This window comes from Puma concolor, chromosome C1 (genome assembly GCF_028749965.1).
Source record: "Puma concolor isolate L17-30 chromosome C1, mPumCon1.1.hap2, whole genome shotgun sequence".
Classification (NCBI taxonomy): Eukaryota; Metazoa; Chordata; class Mammalia; order Carnivora; family Felidae; genus Puma; species Puma concolor.
The window spans coordinates 63,655,116-63,677,398 of NC_141674.1; the positions used below are offsets into that span (position 1 = coordinate 63,655,116).

The 22,283-nt window shown below is 36.6% G+C and overlaps 1 protein-coding gene across 1 annotated transcript; it reads right to left on the reverse strand.

Moving 5' to 3' along the window:
• Nucleotides 1-730: 730 nt before the first annotated feature.
• Nucleotides 731-21,982, reverse strand: ASB17 (ankyrin repeat and SOCS box containing 17). The gene is made up of 3 exons (XM_025912489.2): nt 21,471-21,982; nt 2,963-3,242; nt 731-1,011 (listed from the first exon to the last, which is right to left on the reverse strand). Exons 1-3 carry the CDS (start codon nt 21,869-21,871, stop codon nt 805-807), a joined length of 888 nt encoding a protein of 295 aa, XP_025768274.1. The 5' UTR covers nt 21,872-21,982; the 3' UTR covers nt 731-804.
• Between the last annotated feature and the right edge of the window lie 301 nt (nt 21,983-22,283).

Genomic DNA, 22,283 nt, shown 5'->3' on the forward strand with positions numbered 1-22,283 from the left:
AGAGAGGGAGACACAGAATCGGAAGCAGTCTCCAGGCTCTGAGCTGTCGGCACTGAGCCCGACGTGGGGCTCAAACTCACGAACTGTGAGATCATGACCTGAGCTGAAGTCGGACGCTCAACCGACTGAGCCACCCAGGCACCCTACAAGAATGATTTTTAAGAACAGATTAAAAAGGTAAATCTAAAATATAACAAAAAACATATAATTTGTTCCACTATATAGAAAGGTAGAGCCATATATTGATTTAAAGTTGATTTATTTAGGGTGTCATGTGAAATTATATTTATAAAGAGTGTGAATGGGGGAAAAGGGAAGAGAAAAAAGGGGGGTGAGAGAGAGAAAGAGAGAGAGAGGGAGAAAATCCCAAGCAGGCTTCACGCCCTGTGCGGAGGCCAAATTGGGGCTCGATCCCATGTCTCTGGGATCCTAACCTGAGCCAAAATCATGAGTCAGATGCTCAACCGATTGAGCCACCCAGTCACCCCAAAATTCTATTTCCTTTTTTTTAAATGTCCATTCATTTTTGAGACAGAGAGTGCAAGCAGGGAGGGGCAAAGAGAGGGAAATAGAGGATCAGAAGCAGGCTCTGTGCTGACAGTAGACAGCCTGATGCAGGGCTCAAACTCATGAACTGTGAGATCATGACCTCAGCCAGAGTCGGGCACTTAACCAACTGAGCCACATAGGCGACCCTCTAATGGAATATTCAGTGCAATAAGAATTTATATGAAGTTAATAGTTTATTAACTTCTAAACCATACAATGGTGAGTACCTTAAAGAATTCAGGACACAGATGTGTATTAACTTTCTAAATTCAGGTAGTTCTGCAGACGAACTGGTATTAGAAGTGAAAATATTCCATTTGGGAGCATATTGTTGGTCAATAGTTGAGCCCTGATGGTTATTCTGCAAAGATGTAATAGTTCACATGGATCTTTGTATCTTGTTGAAGGAATGTAGTCCAGCCAGTTAGAAATAATTGGACGTCTTCCTAAACTTAGTTGTGTCTGAAGAAAGGAGAGATATTTTAATTTTGTAACATTAATCATTGGTTAGTTCAAATTATCAATATTTTTATTTTGTATTTAAATTCAGAAAATAGGGGTGCCTGGGTGGCTCAGTTGGTTAAACATCCAACTTCAGCTCAGGTCATGATCTGACCTGAGTCAGTTCGTGAGTTCGGGCCCCGTGTCGGCCTCTGTACTGACAGCTCAGGGCCTGGAGCCTGCTTCTGATTCTGTGTCTCCTTCCCCTCAGCTGCCTCCCTTGCTCACACTTTGTCTCTGTCTCAAAAATATATAAAGATTAAAATAGAAATAGATTTTAAATTTATATAACCCTTATATTTTTTCCAAAGCATTTTTCCAAAGTATTTTTATTCCCATTTTACTCTCACAATGATATATAAAGTTTAAATAATATGTCTAAGGACACAAAACATAATTTCTTACAATTATGAATCTGTGTATGTTTTTCATTTTAGACAAATCACACACTTAAGTTTTATCAGCTTTTCCTTCCAGAGTAGTGTTGTCAACTTGGCTATACATTGAATTATCTAGGGGATTTTAAAATATACCAACACTGAGATTTTACTCCAGAAATATTGATTCAGTTCATTCTGAATCTAACAACAGAAATTCTAAAAGTCCCCTTAGGTGATTCTATTGTAGAATACTGCTAAACCATGAGAAGTCCTGATAGGAGGCTTGACGAAATGAAACAATACATTTTTAAGTTTTAGTTAGGATATCCCTTTTAAAGATTTACTTCTAGAAGTCAAATGCTAATGCGGTTGACTTAAGAGTAAAAGACATTGCTGTATTACAGAGAGATTTCTCCCATAGAACCTACACCCTACAGACTATATGGTACTTTTATTTAAAAGATATATAAGGGGCACCTCGGCGGCTCAGTCGTTTGAGCGTCCAACTTCAGCTCAGGTCATGCTCTCACAGTTCTTGAGTTCAAGCCCCATGTCAGGCTCTGTGCTGACAGCTCAGAGCCTGGAGCCTGCTTCGGATTCTGTGTCTCCCTCCCTCTCTGCCCCTAACCCACTCACATTCTGTCTCTGTCTCTCTCAAAAATAAATAAACATTAAAAATAAATAAATAAAAGATATATAATATTTTATTATCTATTCAATAATCAGCTAATTAAAGAACGGTATATGCTTAGCACTGAGCTCCGTGCTTGGGATCATTGCTAAGGTATGCAAAATAGTCTCTGCTTATAAAACTGAGGGATAGATATTTTTAAAAAAAATTTTTAATGTTTATTTTTGAGAGAAAAAGCACACATGTGGGGGGGTGGGGAGGGACAGAGGCAGAGGCAGGCAGAGAATCCAAAGCAGGCTCCACCTTGTCAGCACAAAACCAACATGGGGCTCAGACCCATGAACGGTGAGATCATGACCTGAGCCAACGTCAGATGCTCAGCCAACTGAGCCAGACACCCCGAGGGACAGATATTTTCAGTTGCACAAATATTTTAAGCCTTTATATTTTTATTTCTCAGCATGTGATTGTGAGAAAAAAATCTCTCATTTTAAAATATTCTTCAAAAGGGTCTATTAAATTTTTATTTTATTGTGTTAAGACATAGAAATCCTAATGAACACAGGTTGTTATGTAATTAGAATGTAATAATATGTACCTACTTAGTAACTACTAAAACTATAGATTTAACTTTTTAAATGATTTCATATTTAGAAGACAAAATTGTAAAATAAAGGGCTAAAATTATTTCATATTTAGAAGACAAAATTATGAAATAAAGGACTAAGGTCTGAGATAATTTAGATTTTACCTATTTTTAATTTAAAAGCCTACACTCAATGATTAATCTTTCACTGGATATAGTTCATAGATTAGAAATTAACTTCATTCTTGTCTCACAACTTAATCTTAAAATTGATCAATATTTGAGCCCACATGCAAAGAACAGTATTTTGCTTACCTCTATTTCCCTAATTGAAATGGCAGAAAGCACTCTGGAACATAGCTGTAAACATGTTTTGGCATCTTCCTGGATGTCTACTAATTCATGATCAACCATTATTCTCACTCTTGAAGGGTAGAGCAATATTGTTATCACAATGTTGATAGGGTTTTTTTCTCTTTCTAAGATTCCATATTGCAGGAGTATTTTTAAGATAGTAGATTGTCTTGTCTGAGCTACATAGAGTAGAGGTGTAATACCACTTAGTGGGCTTGGACAGTATACTGGTGTGAAAGTTCTGTGAATCAAACAAACAAAAACTTCACTGAATACAGAATTAAGAAACGTGGTAAACATTTTTTCTTAACAGTAATGGGAAAATAATATTATCTTAAGTATTAAATGTCTTAAATAACTTTTAATGTAACTTTACCCTTATATATGACTTAAAAATATATTTATTTATTTTGAGAGAGAGAGAATCCCAAGCAGGCTCCGCACTGACAGAGCTGTATCTCATGAGCCATTAAATGATCATGACCTGAGCCGAAATCAAGCTGGACCCTTAACCAACAGAGCCACCCAGGCTCCCCTACCTTAATGTATGTCTTAACAAGGGTTTTTCACTCTATGAATCTAGACCAAACTGTAAATTAAAAAATGAGAAAATCCTTATTACACATTTAAACTTTGAACTTGTAAAAACAAACAAAAAAAGATTTAAATGTGTGGAAAGTGTTTATTTTTAGTAATAGCAATTTTGCTTCTCATTGGAGAAATCCATTGTTACTAGAAGCAGTATTATAAAAGTCATGTAGCTCTGGAAAATTTAAAACAGAAAAGGGAAAAAGGCTTTATTAAAATTTCACTTTATTAAAACAACACAATTTTTTTGTTTGGTTTTCTTCTTGATCATGTATCAGTTGTGAATTGAGTTTGGAGATTAGATGAGAAAAGAGTAAGTGCAATTACCTTAATTCTATTTTTTTATTCACTTTATTTTGAGAGCGGGGCGGAGAGAGAGGGAGGGAGGGAGGGAGGGAGCGATGCAGAATCCCAAGCAGGCTCTGCACTGCATGGAGCCTGACTCAGGGCTTGAACCAACAAACTGTGAGATCATAATCTGAGCCGAAATCAACATTTCGAAGTCAGACATTTAACCAACTTAGCCACCTATGTATCCCCTATTTTTTTTTTTTTTGCTTTAATAAAATTAAAGTTGGTAATTGCAGGTAGGTTGAAGCAATGAAAGTTTTATTTATTTTTTTCTAATTTGAGGTAGTCTTTGCAATTCTTTCAGTTAATGGACATTTATGTTTGCTAATCAATTGGTCTCTATATGTAGATAGGACATGGTATAACCAACTACAGGGGATTTTATATATTTGTTTAAAGTTTATTTGGAGAGTGTAAGTGCATGCTAGAGGGGGAGGGGCAGAGAAAGAGGGAGAGAGAGAATCACAAGCAGGCTCCCCAGTGTCAGTGCAGAGCCAGACTCGGGGTTTGATTTTATGAACCTCAAGATCATGATCTGAGTTGAAACTAAAAGTCAGGTGCTTAATGCACTGAGCCAGCCAGGCACCCCCACAGGGGATTTTATATTATCAAGCCTTGATTTGGCCAAATAAAGATAACTTATAGGACTAAAGAAATGGAAATTTCATTCATGATCTTTTGTCTCTGGAATTCTCTTGATTGGTCTAATAAAATACTAATATGTTTTGCAGAACAGCATATAAACTATAAATACTGGTTTTGGACAACTATGTAGAGCAAAGAAAGCATTATTCAAAATGAGGAACTTTAAGATTGCATGTACTTAATAAGGGAGGCAACATGGTATAATATGGTAGACAATGGAGATTTAAGGGTTCTAGATTTTAGGTTTTGATTCTCCTAACTAGCTCTATGGTGTTGGGTCAGTCCACCTCCCTGAGTCTTAGTTTTCTTATGCATTTATGTATTCATTTGTTCATGATTAATTTATTCAACACTTGATTTTCCAGAGTGTACTGAGTACTAGATATACAGAGATGAAAGTTACAGTCCTTCATATCAAGATGCTTATCATAGTCTAGTAAGGAAAATGGATAAATAATTCAATAATACAACACAAAATGATAATTGCTAGGATAGAAACATTCTTGTGTGCTATAAAAGCGCTGAAGGGGAGCGCTTTACCTGGAATAACAATTATTTATAGGTTATCCTGGAGCTAAGATTTGAAGGATTAGTGGGTATTTATCAATGAAAAGATTGGAAGGAATGTTTCATTTATAAGCATAAAGCAACACTGGAGGATTATCATACCTGAACTAACTGTATAAAATGAATGTTTTGTGTTTGATAAGTTCTCTGGTTGAAGTGTGTTTAGAAGTCCTAAATACCTCCCTTGTAGTAATTCCCAAGGAGCTCCAGGAGAACCATTTGAAAATCACTAGACCAACCAGTTCATCTCCAAAGCTTCACTGAGTCTTGAAATGCCAAGATTTTGTGATTTAAAAAAATAGTGTGGTGTAGTAGAGAGTAGTATATTAGAAATTAAAGAGTGGATGGGGCGCCTGGGTGGCTCAGTCGGTTGGGTGGTCGACTTCGGCTCAGGTCATGATCTCACGGTCCGTGGGTTCGGGCCCCGCGTCGGGCTCTGTGCTGACGGCTTGGAGCCTGGAGCCTGGAGCCTGTTTCGGATTCTGTGTCTCCCTCTCTCTGACCCTCCCCCGTTCATGCTCTGTCTCTCTCTGTCTCAAAAATAAATTAAAAAAAAAAAACGTTAAAAAAAAAAAATAGTGGGTTTTTGCTGTAACTCTGACAGTGATACTGAATATATGCTTCTAAGTTCTGTATGTAAATGCACACATGGGAATCATCTCCAGATCAGTATTGCCCTGGACATCTCATCTTTTTCACACATACTTCCAATATGTATCTCAATTGAACTCCTAAACTACTTCTCCTTCTGCGTTCCCTACCTTGCTTATTGGTACTCACTTTCCCAAAACTATTGCATGCATCTTTTTCACATTGATTTGTATGCTCTTGCCCTCCCTTTTCAATTCTGGGACAAGTCTTGCTCATCGTATGAGACTCTAATAAACTCTTGTGAAGATTTCTTTGATGACCTAACCTTCCTCTTTATGTGACACTTTGTATATTCCTCCATTAAGCCCATATCATTTTGGACAACTTGTTTAATGTCTCTAATCTTTCATTTTCTCATCTTCAAAATAAATAGGTAAGCAAGATGAGCAAAAAAATTAAATCTTCACAAAGGCAACAATTTTTTGTCTGGTTAATCCACTATTATATCCCAAAATTCCTATAATCTTACCCTAGAGTAGACATTTAAATATTTATTAATTGATTTTTTACTATTATTCAGAAATATATATATATAATTAAATTTATTTGGTGGTTTCTGGATCTAACAAGACTTTTAGTGAGGCACAATTATTGCCATTTTTCAAAGACAATCTGATTTATTCATCTTGCTCTTTTTTTAAATCTTTTTTGATGAAGTATAATTGATATATAACATCATATTAGTTTCAGGTCTACAAAATAATTGTTCAATATTTGTATACATTGTGAAATGAATATCACAATAAGTCTAGTTACCATCTGTCCTCATGAAAAGTTATAAAAATTTTTTTCTTGTGATGAGAACTTTGAAGATCTACTCTCAGCAACTTTCAAACATGTGATAAAATATTATTGACTATAGTAATCATGTTATAAGTTACATTGTCATGAGTTATTTATTTTAAGCTGGAAGTTTATACTTCTTGACCCCCTTACCCATTACACCTACCCCTAACCCCTCTTCACTCTAGCAACCATCAACCTGTTCTGTGTCTATAAGTTTTGTTTGCATGTTTGATTTGTTTTTTAGATTATGTATTTAAGTGAAATCATATGGTATTTGTCTTTCTCTAACTCATTTCACTTAGCATAATACCCTCAACGTCATTCCATGTTGTTGCAAATGACAAGATTTCATTCTTTTTTATGTCTGAGTCATATTTCAATGTGTGTGTGTGTATCACATCTTTTTTTTTTTAATTTTAGTTAATTAACATACAGTGGACTACTGGCCCCTTAGGAGTAGAATTCAGTAATTCATCACTTACATACAGCATCCAGTGCTCATCATCACAGCAAGTGTCCTCCTTAGTACTCATCACCCATCTAGCCCATCTTCCACCCACTTCCCTCTGTCAACCCATAGTTTGTTCTCTGTCATTAAGAATCTCTTGTGGTTTATTTCCCTCTCTTCTCTTCCCCCCAACTTCCCTTATGTTCATCTGTTTTGTTTCTTAAATTCCACATATAAGTGAAATCATATGGTATTTATCTTTCTCTGATTTATTTCACTTAGCATAGCTAGCTCCATTCACATCATTGCAAATGGCAAGATTTCATTCTCTTTGATGGATGAGTAATATTCCATTATCTATCTATGTATCTATATTTTCTATACCTATGTATCTATATATCTGTATATCTATTTCTCATCTTTTTTATCCATTCATCAATTGATGGACATTTGGGCTCTCTCCATAGTTTGGCTATTGTTGATAATGCTGCTATAAACATTGGGGTGCATGTACCCTTCAGATCTGTATTTTTGTATCCTTTGGGTAAATACCTAATGGTACAATTGCTGGATCATAGGGTAGTTCTATTTTTAGTGTGCTTTTTGTTTGTTTGTTTGTTTGTTTTAAGTTTATTTTTGAGAGAGAAAGAGAGACAGATGAGCAGGGAAGGGGCAGAGAGAGGGGAGAAGGAGAATTCCAAGAAGGATCCGCACTGTCATCATGGAGCATGATATGGGACTCATGACCTGAGCCAAATCAAGAATCAGATGCTCAACTGAGTCACCCAGGCACCCCTTTTTTAGTTTTTTGAGGGACCTCCATGCTATTCTCCAAAGTGTACCAGTTTGCATTTCTACCAACAATGTAAGAGGGTTCCCCTTTCTCTGCATCCTCACCAACGCCTGTTGTTTCCCATGTTGTTAATTTTTGCCATTCTGACATGTGTGAGATGCTATCTCATGGTTTTGATTTGTGTTTCCCTGATGATGAGTGATGTTGAGCATCTTTTCATGTGTCTGTTAGCCATCTGGATGTCTTCTTTGGAAAAGTATCTATTCATATACTAACCCATTTCTTAACTGGTTTATTTGGTTTTTGGGTGTTGAGTTGTAAGTTCTTTATAGATTTGGGATACTAAGCCTTTATCAGATAAGTTGTTTGCAAATATTTTCTCCCATTCCATAGGCTGCCTTTTAGTTTTGTTGATTGTTTCCTTCGCTATGCAGAAGCTTTTTATCTTAATGAAGTCCCAGTAGCCCAATAGTTCATGTTTGCTTTTATTTTCCTTGCCTTTGGCAATGTGTCTAGTAAGAAGTTGCTGTGACCAAGGTCAAAGAGGTCACTGCCGGTGTTCTCTAGTATTTTGATGGTTTCTTGTCTCACATTTAGGTCTTTCATCCATTTTGAATTTATTTTTCTGTATCATTACTTACATACAGCATCCAGTGCTGAAAGTGTTCCACTTTCATTGTTCTACATGTCCAGTTCTCCTAACACCATTTGTTGAAGAGACTCTTTTTCTTTTGTATGTTATTTCATGCTTTGTTGAAGAGTAGGTGACTGTATAGTTGTGGGTCCATTTCTGGGTTTTCTATTATGTTCCATTGACCCACGTGTCTGTTTTTGTGCCAGTACCATACTCTCTTGATGACTACAGCTTTGTAATATAGCTTGAAATCTGGAATCCTGAAGCCTCCAGTTTTGTTTTTCTTTTTCAGGATTGCTTTGGCTTCAGGGTCTTTTGAATACATCTCCTTTATCCATTCATCCATTGATAGACATTATGTTGTTTCTATATGTTGGCTATTGTAAATAATGCTGTCATGAACAAAGGGGTGCATGTATCTTTTTGAATTTGGGTTTTTGTTTTTGTTTTGTTTTGTTTTTTCAGGTAAATACCCAGAAGTAGAATTGTGGATCCTATGGCAGTTCTATTTTTAATTTTTTCAGGAACCTCCATATTGTTTTCCATAGTGGTTGCACCAATTTTCATTCCCACCAATACTGCATAAGAGGTTTCCTTTTCTTTATATCCTTGACAACACTTGTTAATTTTTGTCTTTTTGATAACAGCCATTCTGACAGGTGTGAAATGATATCTCATAGTTTTGATTTGCATTTCCCTGATTACTGATGTTGAGCATCTTTTCATGTGCCTGTTAGTCATCTGTATATCTTTTGAAAAATGTTTCTTCAGATCCTTTGCCCATTTAAAAAATTTTTTTAATGTTTATTATTTTTTTTTTTAACTGGGAGAGAGAGAGAGAGAGAGAGAGTGCAAGCAGGGGAGGGGCTGGGGGGAGAGAAACACCGAATCCCAAGCAGACTCCAGGCTTTGAGCTGTCAGCACAGAGCCTGACCCAGGGCTTGAATGAGCTGTGAGATCATGACCTGAACTGAAGTCGGATACTTAACTGACTGAACCTCCCAGGTGCCCAATCCTTTACCTCTTTTTAATACAATTTTTAAAAATTGAGTTGAATGAGTTCTTTATATATTTTGGATAATAACTCCTTATCAGATATATCATTTGCAAGTATTTTTTCCTATTCAGTGGGTTACCTTTTTGTTTTATTGATGATTTGCTTCACTATGCAGAAGCTTTTTAGCTTACTTTTGCTTTTGTTGCTACTGTCTTTGGAGTCAGATTGTAAAAAATATTGCCAAGAATAATGTCAAGGAAATTACTGCCTGTGTTTTCTTCTAGGAGTTTTGTGGTTTCTGGTCTTACATTCAGGTTTTTAATCAATTTTGAGTTAATTTTTGTGTGTGGTGTAAGACAGTGGTCCAGTTTCATTCTTTTGTGTCTGACCAGTTTTCCCAACATCATTTATTGAAGAAACTATCATTTCCCATTATATAGTCTTGTCTCCTTTTTCATAAAATTAATTAACTATATATGCATGGGTTTATTTCTGGGCTCTCTCTTTTGTTCCATTGATGTATGTGTCTGTTTTTATGATAATGCCATACTGTTGTGATGTGATTATTATCTTTTTAATAATAGTTTGAAATCTGGGAGCATGATGCATCCAGTTTTGTTTGTTTTTTTTTCTTTTTCAAGGCCACTTTCACTATTCAAGATCTTTTCTGGTTCAGTACAAATTTTAGAGTTGTTCTAATTCTGTGAAAAATGATATTCAAATTTTGATAGGGATCATATTGAATCTGTAGATTACCATATGAACATTTTGATAATATTGATTCTTCCAATCCATAAGCACAGAGTATCTTTCCACTTATTTGTATCTTCAGTTTCTTTCATCAGTGTCTTATAGTTTTCAGAGTACAGATCTTTCACCACCTTGGTTAAATTTATTTCTAGGTATTTTATTCTTTTTGAAGCAGTTGTAAATGAGATTGTTTTCTTAATTTGTTTTGCTGATGGTTCATTGTCAGTATTTAAAACTGCAACAGATTTTTGTGTATTGATTTTATACATGGCAACTTTACTGAGTTTATTAGTTTTAACTACTTTGGTGGAACCTTTAGGGCTTTGTAAATGAAAATCATGTCATCTACATATGGTGACAGTTTTACTTTTTCCTTTCCAATTTGGATGTCTTTTAATTAATTAATTAATTAACTTACCTACCCACCTACCTACCTAATTCTTCTGTCTATGATTTTTAATACTATGTTGACTAAAAGTGTTGAGAATGGGTATCCTTGTCTTGTTCCTTATCTTAAAGGAAAAGCTTTCAGCTTTTCAGCATTGAGTATGATGTTAGTTGTAGGTTTGTCATATACAGTCTTTATGATGTTGAGGTACCTTCTGTCTATACCCACTGTGTTCGGTTTTTTAAATCATAAATGGATGTTCAATTTTTCAAATGCTTTATCTTCATCTATTTAGATGATCATATAATTTTCATGCTTCATTTTGTTAATGAGATATTTTATGTTGATTGACTTGGAGGTATTGAACCATCTTTGCATCCTGTAATAAATCCTACTTGATCATAATGTGTGATCCTTTTGATGTATTGCTGAATTTGGCTTGCTAATATTTTATTGAGGATTTTTGCATGTGTGTTCTTCAGAGATATTGGGCTGTTTTCTTTTATTATTTCTATTTCTATTATTTCAGTTTTTATTTTTATTTTCAGTGTCTGTGTCTGGTTTTGCCATTAGGGTAGTTCTGGCCTTGTAAAATGAGTTTGGAAGTGTTCCCTCATTTTCAGTTTTTGGAAGGGTTTGAGAAGGATAGGTATCTAATCTTCTTTGAATATTTAGTAGAACTCAAGTAAAGCTGTCTGGTCCTGGACTTCTGTTTGTTGGGAGGTTTGTGATTATTGATTCAATCTGCATACTAGTATTTGGTTTATTCAGGCTTCCTATTTCTTTATGATTCAGTCTTGGAAGACTGTTTCTAGGAATTTATCCATTTCTTTTAGGTTGTTGACTGTTGATGTGTAATTGTTCATAATTGTCTCTTATGATCCTTTGTATTTCTTTGGTATCAGTTGTAATTTTTCTTTCATTTCTGACTTTTTTGTTTGGACTCTTTCTTGATGAATCTGACTAAAGTTTTGTCAGTTTTGTTTATCTTTTCAACAAACCAGTTCTTAGTTTCATTGATCTGTTTTTGTTTTATTTTTAGTTTTTATTTCATTTAATTTTTGCTCTGATATTATGTCCTTCTCATAGCTTTGAGCTTTGTTTTTCTTTTTCTAGTTCCTTTTGTTTTTTGTTTTTTTTTTAATTTTTTTTTTTCTTAACGTGTATTTATTTTTGAGACAGAGAGAGACAGAGCATGAACGGGGGAGGGTCAGAGAGAGGGAGACACAGAATCCGAAACAGGCTCCAGGCTCTGAGCTGTCAGCACAGAGCCCGACGCGGGGCTCGAATTCACAGACCGCGAGATCATGACCTGAGCTGAAGTCGGCCACTTAACCGACTGAGCCACCCAGGCGCCCCTTCTAGTTCCTTTTGGTGTAAAGTTAGTTTATTTGAGATTTGTCTTGTTTTTTGTTTTTGTTTTTGGTTTTTTTTGAAGTAGGCCTGTATCACTATAATCTTCCCAATTGAAACTGCTTTTGCTGCATTTCACTGATTTTGGTAAGTTGTATTTCTATTTTCATTTATCTCAAGGTGTTTAAAAAAATTCTTTTAATGTTTATTTGTTTTTGAGAGAGAGAGAAAGCATGAGCAGTGGAGGGACAGAGAGAGACTCCAGGCAGGCTCCAGGCTCTGTGCTGCTAGCACAGAGCCCTACACGGGGCTAGAACTCCTGAGCCATGAAATCGTGACCTGAGCTGAAGTCAGACGCTTAACCAACTGAGCCACCTAAGCGCCCTTCTCAAGGTATTTTTTGATTTCTCCTTTCATTTCTTTGTTGACACATTGGTTGTTCAGCAGCATTTTTTTTTAAGTTTTATTTGAAAGAGAGCTCATGAGCATGGCGGAGGGGCAGAGAGAGAGGGAGAGAGAATCCCAAGCAGGCTCTGCACTTGTAGCACAGAACCTGATGTGGGGCCTGAAAGGTGAGATCATGAAAGGTGATATCATGACCTGAGCTGAAGTCAGACAGTTAGCCAACTGAGCCCCCCTGGCACTCCAGTAGTACATTTTCAAATCTCCACATATTTGTGATTTTTCCAATGTTCTTCTTATAATTTATTTATAGTGTCATATCATTGTAGTTGGAAAAGATGCTTGATATGATTTCAATCTTCTTGGATTTATTGTGATTTGTTTTGTGACCTAACATAATCTATCCTGAAGAATATTCCATGTGTACTTGGGAAGAATGTATATTTTCTTGCTTTTGTATGCAGTGTTCTGTGTGTGTGTGTGTGTGTGTGTGTGTGTGTGTGTGTGTGTGTGTGTAGTCCATATGGTGGAATGTGTCACTTAAGGTTGATGTTTTCTTATTGATTTTGTGTCTGAATGGTCAATCAATTGGTGTAAATAGGGTCCCTTTCTATTGTTTTACTGCTGTCAATTTTTTATATATGTTTTATGTTTAGATCTTCTATGTTGAGTGCATAAATATTTACAAATGTTAGATCTTCTTTTTGGATTGGCCCCTTTATTTTTATTTAATGCCCATTTTTGTCTGTTTTAAAGCCTATTTTATCTGATATAAGTACAGCTACCCTAACTTTTTTGTGGGGGAGGGTTTCCATTTGCATGAAACATTTTATTCCATTCCTTACTTTCAGTCTGTGTGTGTCCTTATACATGAAATGAGTTTCTTGTAGACAGTAAGGTAGAGGGATAGTGCAAAGATGGTTGGTACCTATTTGTGCTGGCACTAGCAAAGTAGATGGTGAATGCTGAAAAGATGCCCGCTGGTACCTTTGCTCTTGGAGAGTCTCAACAGGTTTCTGCCCCTCTGGCAGATAACTTAAGGTTAGCAAATGAATCTCCTTCACATATGCTCTAGGCATTTTTCAATCTGCAACTTTTGTACTTGGTCCCAAAGTGAATGAGTCTGCTTGTGAGTCTGCTAAGAGTGGAATCTCCATTCCCTACAGCCCTATTTCTTCTGGACATAATTCCTGCTGGTTTCAAAGCCAGATATGTTGGGAGTTCATCTCTCCAGTGCAAGTCTCAAGGGTTGGAGTGTCTGATGTGGGGCACAAACCCCTCTCCTTACAGAGAAGCTGTGTTATTTGTGAGATCCCTCTTGACTCTTCCAGTCTGTAAGTCAACGTGTTGGGGGTGGGGTTTTGGCAAGACGATGTCTCTGCTTCTTTTACCCATCTAAATGTGGCCTGTTAATCTTTCGTTGTGGAGGATCTGTTCAGCTAAGTTTTGGGTTTTTTTTTTTCATTTTTTGTTTTCAGGGGGAATTGTTGCATATGTAGCTGTAGATTATGTTGTATCCACTGGAGGAGATGAGTTTAGGATTCTCCTACACTGTCATCTTGAACCATCTCTGATCTTGCTCACTCTTAAGATATTTGACTAAGAATCTTATAAGTATAGGAATTCAGGGGATTTACAGGACAAAGATAGCACAAGTGGTCCTGGTTAAGATTTAGAGATATTAGTTGATTTTAAGTCATTAAGATTGATACTACCTTTAGAAGATATTTTAGGGGCGCCTGGGTGGCGCAGTCAGTTAAGTGTCCGACTTCAGCCAGGTCACGATCTCGTGGTCCGTGAGTTCGAGCCCCGTGTCAGGCTCTGGGCTGATGGCTCAGAGCCTGGAGCCTGTTTCCGATTCTGTGTCTCCCTCTCTCTCTTCCCCTCCCCCGTTCATGCTCTGTCTCTCTCTGTCCCAAAAATAAATAAACGTTGAAAAGAAGATATTTTAGACCACAAATGTTGAAAACATAACTAAAACTCAAATAGGTTTAAAATGAGATTTAAAAGTCTAATCTGTACCCAAATGACATGATTAATCCTCATGTTTAAAGAGCATGTTACTATAAACCAAAATTTGCTTAATCTGTACTGACAGTTAATTATGGCAATACTTATATGGATGGAGTAAGGCGAGCACAGCAAGAATTAGTTTTTAAATGTGAAGTTAATGAACTGAACCCTCTGTGTCTGAAAACCTGTCATATATGCTTATTAAATGGGGCATAATATTTCCATATAGACATGCAGAGAATGATTCAGTTTTGTAGCTATACTAATTATTTCTACTTTTTCCGACTCCTTCTCCTTTAGTTTTTAGCCACTAAATTTAAGAGATACTTCTCTATAATAATTTTATTTCTGATATTTAGCACAGGTGACTTTCTTGGAGCCACATTTTGTCCTAACTTAGTAAGGCTGTTTTCACCAAGCTATCCACCTGCCTCTTTGGCTATTCCTTGTCAATAATCTTTTACTGGTTCCTCTTTCTTTCCACTTAACATAAGTAAAGAAGATATGGCCTTTTGACTAATTCATTTGATTTATGTTCTTAGGCAATTTCATCCATGACCATAACTTTAATTACTGTCTATTAACTTATTCAACAAATATTTATTGAACGCGTATTGTATGCCAAATACTGTTTTAGGTGCTTGGGATATGTGAATGAAAATAATAAAGATGCCTACTTTCCTGCTTGTATTGTAGTGAGACAAAACAGACAATACAGAATAGACATCGCAGAAAAGCAAATTTTATAATATGTTAGAAGACTTGATAAGAAAAAAAGTAGAGCAGTGTAGGAAGTGTGAAAGTGCTGGAGGGTGTACTGAGGGTATTTTCCAATTTTAAAATAGGATGATAGGAGAGGGAATTACTGAGAGATGACATTTGGATGAAGAATAAGGAGATCAAGAAATTGACCACTTGGATATTTAAGGACCCTAAGGCAGGTGAGTGTTCCTGGAGTGGTGAGGGAAGAGTAAGGGAGCCAGTGTGGCTGAAAGAGTGACAAGGCTGAGGAGTAGTAGGAAACAAGAACAGAGGTAATGGGATGCCACATCATGTAGAGCCTTGTAGATCACTGAAAGGACTTCATCTTTTACTCTAAGTGGAATGGAGGAGCCATTGGAGATTTTGAGTAGAAAAGCAATGTGATCTTATATTTGTTGAGAATTTATTCTGAGGAGGAAAATTATTTATATGAGGAGGAAATTTATATGAGGAGGAAAATTACTTGGTGCCAGCCAATAACAGTAGAAATAGTCAGATTCTGTATACTGTTTGAAGGTAGAACCAACAGATATCCTGACATACAAGATGTGGAATGTAAAAGAAAGAGACTCAAGCATGACACTATCTAATCACCTACTGCTTATCTGTACCTGGATATCTCTTAGGTAATGCAAACTCCTATGTCCCAACCTGACTTTTTAGATCCTTTGTAATAATCTTGATAGGTTTGTGGTATGACCATTATGGTAGACTGAATAATGCCTCTCAAAATGGCAAAATGGATTTTGCAGATGTAATTAAGATAAGGATCTTGAGGGGTGCTAGGGTGGCTCAGTTGGTTAAGCCTCCAACTCTTGATTTCAGCTCAGGTCATAATCTAATAGTCTGTGAGACTGAGCCCTGCATTGGGCTCTGCGTTGAGAGTAGAGCCTGCTTGGAATTCATTCTCTCTCTCTCTCTCTCTCTCTCTCTCTCTCTCTGTTTCTGCCCCTCCCCCCATCAAAATAAATAAATAAACATTTAAAAAAAGATGGGAGATAATGCAGGTGGATCCAATGAAATCACAAGGGTCCTTACAAGAAGTGTCAGAGAACAGTAGAAGCAGAGCCAGTGAAGGAGTTATGACTCTACAGTGCTGACTTTGAAGATGGAGGAAGAGGCCATGGACCAAGGAATTCAGGCAGCCTCTAGAAGCTCGGTAGGGAACAGATTCTCCTGAAGAGCCACTAGAAAGATTTTAGCCCAGTAACCTCATTTTGGGCTTCTGACCTCCAGAACTATAAAAGAATACATTTGTATCATCTTAAGCCACTGCGTTTGTAGCAATTTTATTACAACAGTAAGAGGAAACTAATACAAACATCAACCAGTCTTAAAATTTAGAAATCTGAAATTAACACTTCTCTCTTTTTGATGCTTCTTTTCTAATTACAATGTTTTGTTACTCAACTTAAATTATTAAGTTGAATTATTTCTTCTTTCCCCTACTGCTATTTAGTTTAACTTCTTATTATGTTTTACCTGGACTGTTATGGTATCAAAGCATAGCCAGGAGTTGGAGAAGATGGTGACAGAGCAGAATTAGTTCTTTTCCCCAAACTATTATATACACATGTAAGCTAAGTTAGCATGGGGTGCCCTTTATGCAAATTCAGTTTCAAGCAACTTCTCTAACCATCTACACCTTTTTGATAAGATTACTTTCCCCAACCCTTTTTATATAGAAGGTCTGGAACTGCCATTGTGCCGGAGTATTTGAGCAGCCTTCTGACTGGTCTCCTTGCCTCTAGCCCCTTCCTACAGTCTAGTCTTCAAATGGCAGCTGATGAATCTTTTCATACTACAAGTCTGACCTTCACTAGTTAGGCATCACTCATGGTGTAAATTTCAAATTCCTTAGTATGGCCTACAAAGTCCTGCAAGCTTTCACTTATAGGCTTCATATCCCGCTACTACCTGATTTCCTATCTCACTTTCTAGCAATTGTCCATAATCACTGGATGCAACATGTTGTTTGTGTCTCCTTTGGTTTTAGTCATCCTGCCTCTGCCTAGATTACAATTCTTCAAGGGAAAAGAACAGAAAATTCCCTTTCATTTTTTAAAAACCAATTTAAGATATCCTATCTTCTAGATAGCCTTGTATCTACTCCTCCACAGTAGTGTTTAACAACTTGTTTCTCTGTTCTCTCCACCCGCACATGCTTTTGTGTTTGCATTTATGGTATAATTACAATATTTATTGTTCACTTACTAGTCTGTGAGCTCTCCAAAATCAGGATATATGGCTATTTTATTTTTTTATTCCCATCAAATAACACAGTGCTTGGCACTTAGAAAATTCTTAATAAATGATTATTGTTATTTTAACTGAATGACATCATCTCTCTTTAATCACTTGTAGACTGTCATACAGTGGCATTTAGATTAATATTGCAGGTTTGTTGTAAAAATGAACAAACTTAAGTTCCTTTCCCTCATTAGTTCTATCTCCTCCCCTTCAAGGACTTATTCAGACACTTCATTATTATAATAAGAAAATTATCATATTGGAGTGTATGCAGAGGAGGGTGACCAAAAAATGATGCTGCTTTAGGAATAAAGAACAACAGATAATGGGAAACTTAAGATATTCATTTTGGGGACATATTAGCTGTGTTCAAATATCTGAGAGATCTTCATGTAGGAGAGAAATAGACTTTGTTCTCTATAGTTCTGGGGGCAGAACTGGAGAAATGGAGACAGATTGCAATGCACTATGAGGAAGAAATATCTAATAACGTTGCATAAAAAGTTCACTTTTTCATTCAACAAAATCTTGATTGAGCACTTTCTGTGTATGTACATAGTTCTTGGCACTGAGGATTCAATGTTGAGGAAGTAGTTGAGATTTTTTCCTCTCATGGAGCTTACTTTTTTTTTAATTTTTTAATGTTTACTTATTTTTGAGAGAGAAAGAGACAGAATGTGAGTGGAGGAGGGGCAGAGGGAGAGGGAGACACAGAATCTGAAGTAGGCTCCAGGCTCTGAGCTGTCAGCACAGAGCCCAATGCAGGGCTCAAACCCGTAAATCATGAGATCACGGACCTGAGCCAAATGCTTAACTGACTGAGCCACCCAGGCACCCTTCATGGAACTTACTTTTAATGACAGTGGACAGTGAACAAATCAGTTGGGGGGGGGGGGAACCAGCAGCAGCAAATGAGCATATAGTGATTGATGTTGTGTAGAGAATTAAATAGTGTTATGATATTTGAATGAGTGGCTTCTTTAGAAGGTGTGACCACCTGTCTGAAGAGATGACATTTATACTGTGTTCCAGCTGATAAAAAGGAACTAACCATTGGAAGAACTGAGTGAAGAAATTTCCAGGCAGAGGGAACAGTGTTTTTTTTTTTCAATTTTAGTTTTTTAAATTTGAGCATAATTGACATACAATGTTACATTAGTTTCACGTGTACATCACAGCAACTCAACAAGTTTATGCATTTTTTTTTTCAACGTTTTTATTTTTTATTTTTGGGACAGAGAGAGACAGAGCATGAACGGGGGAGGGGCAGAGAGAGAGGGAGACACAGAATCGGAAACAGGCTCCAGGCTCCGAGCCATCAGCCCAGAGCCTGACGCGGGGCTCGAACTCACGGACCGCGAGATCGTGACCTGGCTGAAGTCGGACGCTTAACTGACTGCGCCACCCAGGCGCCCCAAGTTTATGCATTTTATGCTGTGCTCACCACCAATGTAGCTACCATCTATCACCATACAATGCTATTACAGTATCATTAACTATATTCTATATGCTGTGCCTTTTATTCCTGCGACTTATTCATTCCATAACTGGAAGCTTGTATCTCCCAGTCCCCTTCACCCATATGACCCATCCCCCTATGCCCTTCCCTCTGGCAACCATCAGTTTGTTCCCTGTATTTATGGGTATTTTTCTGTTTTTCTTTATTCATTTGTTTTGCTAATTAGATTCCACATATGAGTGAAATCATATGATATTTGTCTTTCTCAGTCTGACTTCTTTCACTTGGAGGTAAACAATTACTACAGGGCCTTCAGACAGGAATGAAATTGAAGATATTCAAGAAACAAAAGGGTCTGTATGGCTGGATATAGTGCTCAAGGGGAAGAATGACATGAGATTGGATTTGGTTGATATAGTGAGAGGTCAGATCATGTAGGGCTTTTAAACAATGGGTATTGAGTTTGAATTTTATTCCACTTGTAGTAGGAAAGTTTTGGAAGATTTTAAGCACAAGTGGTATGACATATTTCAGTTTTTATAAGGTTTCCACAGGGTTCTGAGTCAAGAATAGATTACAGAGTTTGAGAGGGAAGAGTGGAAGCTGAAAGACTCGAGCAGTCTATAGCGGTTGCCTAGGCAAGAGATGAATATGGCTTCATCTAGGTTAGAAATGGAGGAAATGAAAAGATGTTTAGCTAAGAGGGATATGTTTTAGAGACAAAGTCAAAAGTACTTGATGATGTGTTGGTGAAAGAAGAAGAACCAAGAATAAATCCTGGATTTCTAACTTGAGCAACAGGATAGAACAATAGGGGCCATTAATCAAGTGGGGAATTCAGGAGAAGGAGCAGGTTGACAAGGGGAGAATGAGTTAGATCAATGTTCTGTTTTATTTCTGTTAAGTTTGAGGTGACTTGTGGAGATGTTGAATAGACAACTTCATATAGAAGGAGTCTGGAGCTCAGAGGAGAGGTCAGGGGTGAAGATAAAGACTGAAGAGTCATTCACATATACATATACATATACATATACATATACATATACATAGTATTTAAGTCCTGGGGCTGGGTAAAATCTTTGAGGGAAAGGGTATACCTGGAAAAAAGAAGGGGCCCTGGGCAAAGGGATGGTTTACCTCATGAAATAGTTAACTCACTACTACTAGAGTTGTTCAAGCAGAGATCATATGAGCATCACCCAAGGATGTTTGATATAGAGTTGCTGCCCAGGGTGAAGGTTTGCTAATGAATTCTTAGATCCCATCTGAATCTGAAATTCGACGATACTGAAAGATCCAGATGATGTCATGGTACATAGAATTGGCCAGTAATGTGTTTCACCTTGTGGATGCATCTAAGTTAGAATTTCTTGATTTTAAAACTGTCACTTAAGACACTTGTTAATGGCACTGTATCATATCCCACTGTGTGTGTTTCTTTCATTTTCCTTCCTCCCCTTTTGCCTTCTATTTAAAACACTTTGAAGTTTTTCTTCTCTTCTTCTGTTTTACTCTATTTTTCTTTCCCATGAGCCTACCAGGGATATACATAGGCATTACTTGGCCCAGCTAGGGACACTCAGTTTTAGAAGCTGCTGATCTTTGCTATAGCTAAAGATAATGGTCCTTAAAGCAATCAAAAAATACTATTTGGGGATTTTATTTATTGATATTCCAGACTGCAGCTATCAGATTATGTACTTGGGTGATCATTAAGGAAAGCAATCTAGTGATTCTCCAATACCATAGTGATACCCAATCAAGAGAACACCTCTGCTTCAGGCAGAATCTAAATTGGTTGAGTCTTTAACTGATCTTATCTGTCTTGTTTTTCACTGCATTCATACTCTATTCATTGTGCCTAGCTAGTAGAATTCCTTATGCATAGTAAGGTGGTAGATAAATAATTTATTGAATGAATGAACAAATGCACATTTGTTCTAATCAAACTAGTACCAAAAACTGAAGAGTATATTGGAGTTAGTACAAACTGAGTAACTTTACAATACATATTATGGACTTTACAAAGAGGTCACATTGAATATTATATTCTATAAGATCCTCGTTCATTAGCTAGATTGACATGTTCAGACCATGTGAAAATTTGGTTCTCCGACAGACTTAATCAAGTATTTAACTTGCTCTGTGCTCAATTCTGGAGAATTTGGAGTCAAATTTATCAATGCTTAACATACAAATAGGGAATTATTATGTTATTAACTATTACTAAGTGAATGTGTGTGTGTATTCTGAATTATACTTTAAAGTCATTTTTTATATGTACTAGGTAGATACGCATTATCGGTATTCTCAAGAAGAGATCACAGTATTACCCCAAACAATGTCTTTGTTTAGTTAGAGAAATCTAAGTTGTCTAACATGCCATTACCTTGAGCACTAGCATGTATACTTTATAGAGCAGAACCACTAACAATTTATTGGTACATAGTAATGTTCATATAGGGGAACATTTATTGAACAAATAATGAGGAGTGTACAAATGGATGAGCAATCAAGTTAGGATTCCTTATCCTTATAGCCACCAGGCATATTTGTTTTAGAAAAAAAAGAAGTAATATAATCTCCCAAAGAGAAATTTTGTCCTTTTATGGTAAAAACATGAGATTATTACCTCCATATCAGTGCCAGGTTACAACTTCTATCTTGAACATAGTTCTTTGTTTTCTTGAGAAGCAATTCCACAAAGTCAGGATTACCCTTCCTCGCAAAAACCCAGTACAGAATAGTATTCACACATATTTCAGTAAATTCAAGATTAAAATTCAGTTCGAAACGGTATCCTGATTTTTCCACAAATGCAATATAGTCTGAGAGTAGTATGTCAAACCCATCCAAGTCGACATACCTCAGAATTTTTGCCAGGGTTCTGTAAATCCTAGGTTCGTAACAGTGATATCCCCACTGACCCAAAAACTGCAAGGATGGTCTTTTAACAATTTTGTCAATGAGATTGCAGAATATATTGCTTCTTGGACAAGAAGTCTTATGACATAATTTGGAAGACTTACTCATTGCTATTTAAGGCAACAGTATAGAAATCAAATCACAGGAGGTCATACTGTAATCCCTCAGTTACATATTTTGATAATGTGGTAGGCTTTACTCCACCAACAGGAAGTGCCCTTTAAACTGTAGCCACAAAAATATCATATGAAATATTACCATAAGGTACTGGATGACATCACAATAGATGGTGATCTGTCATCAGCATAGGTCAGGAATTTGGTATAATATACGTAACTGGGGACATTTGAGAGGGACATACTGGATATACATGGCATGTGTGGCAGCTAAGATATAATATTTTTAAGTCTAAAACTTTAGCTCAAGCCAGTATGTATGTTTATGAAGTGCTGAAAATACAGTCTATAAATTAGACAAAATAATAGTAATAACCAGGTTGATTATTCCTTTTAGGTTGTCA

Coding starts and splice junctions, on each gene's coding strand:
- ASB17 (XM_025912489.2), bottom strand. CDS start 21,871: ATGAGTAAGTCTTCCAAATTATGTCATAAGACTTCTTGTCCAAGAAGC. Junction 3,243..21,470: donor AACCTGGCACTGATATGGAG/GTAATAATCTCA, acceptor TTTGATTCACAG/AACTTTCACACCAGTATACT. Junction 1,012..2,962: donor TTTCAATTAGGGAAATAGAG/GTAAGCAAAATA, acceptor TCCTTTCTTCAG/ACACAACTAAGTTTAGGAAG.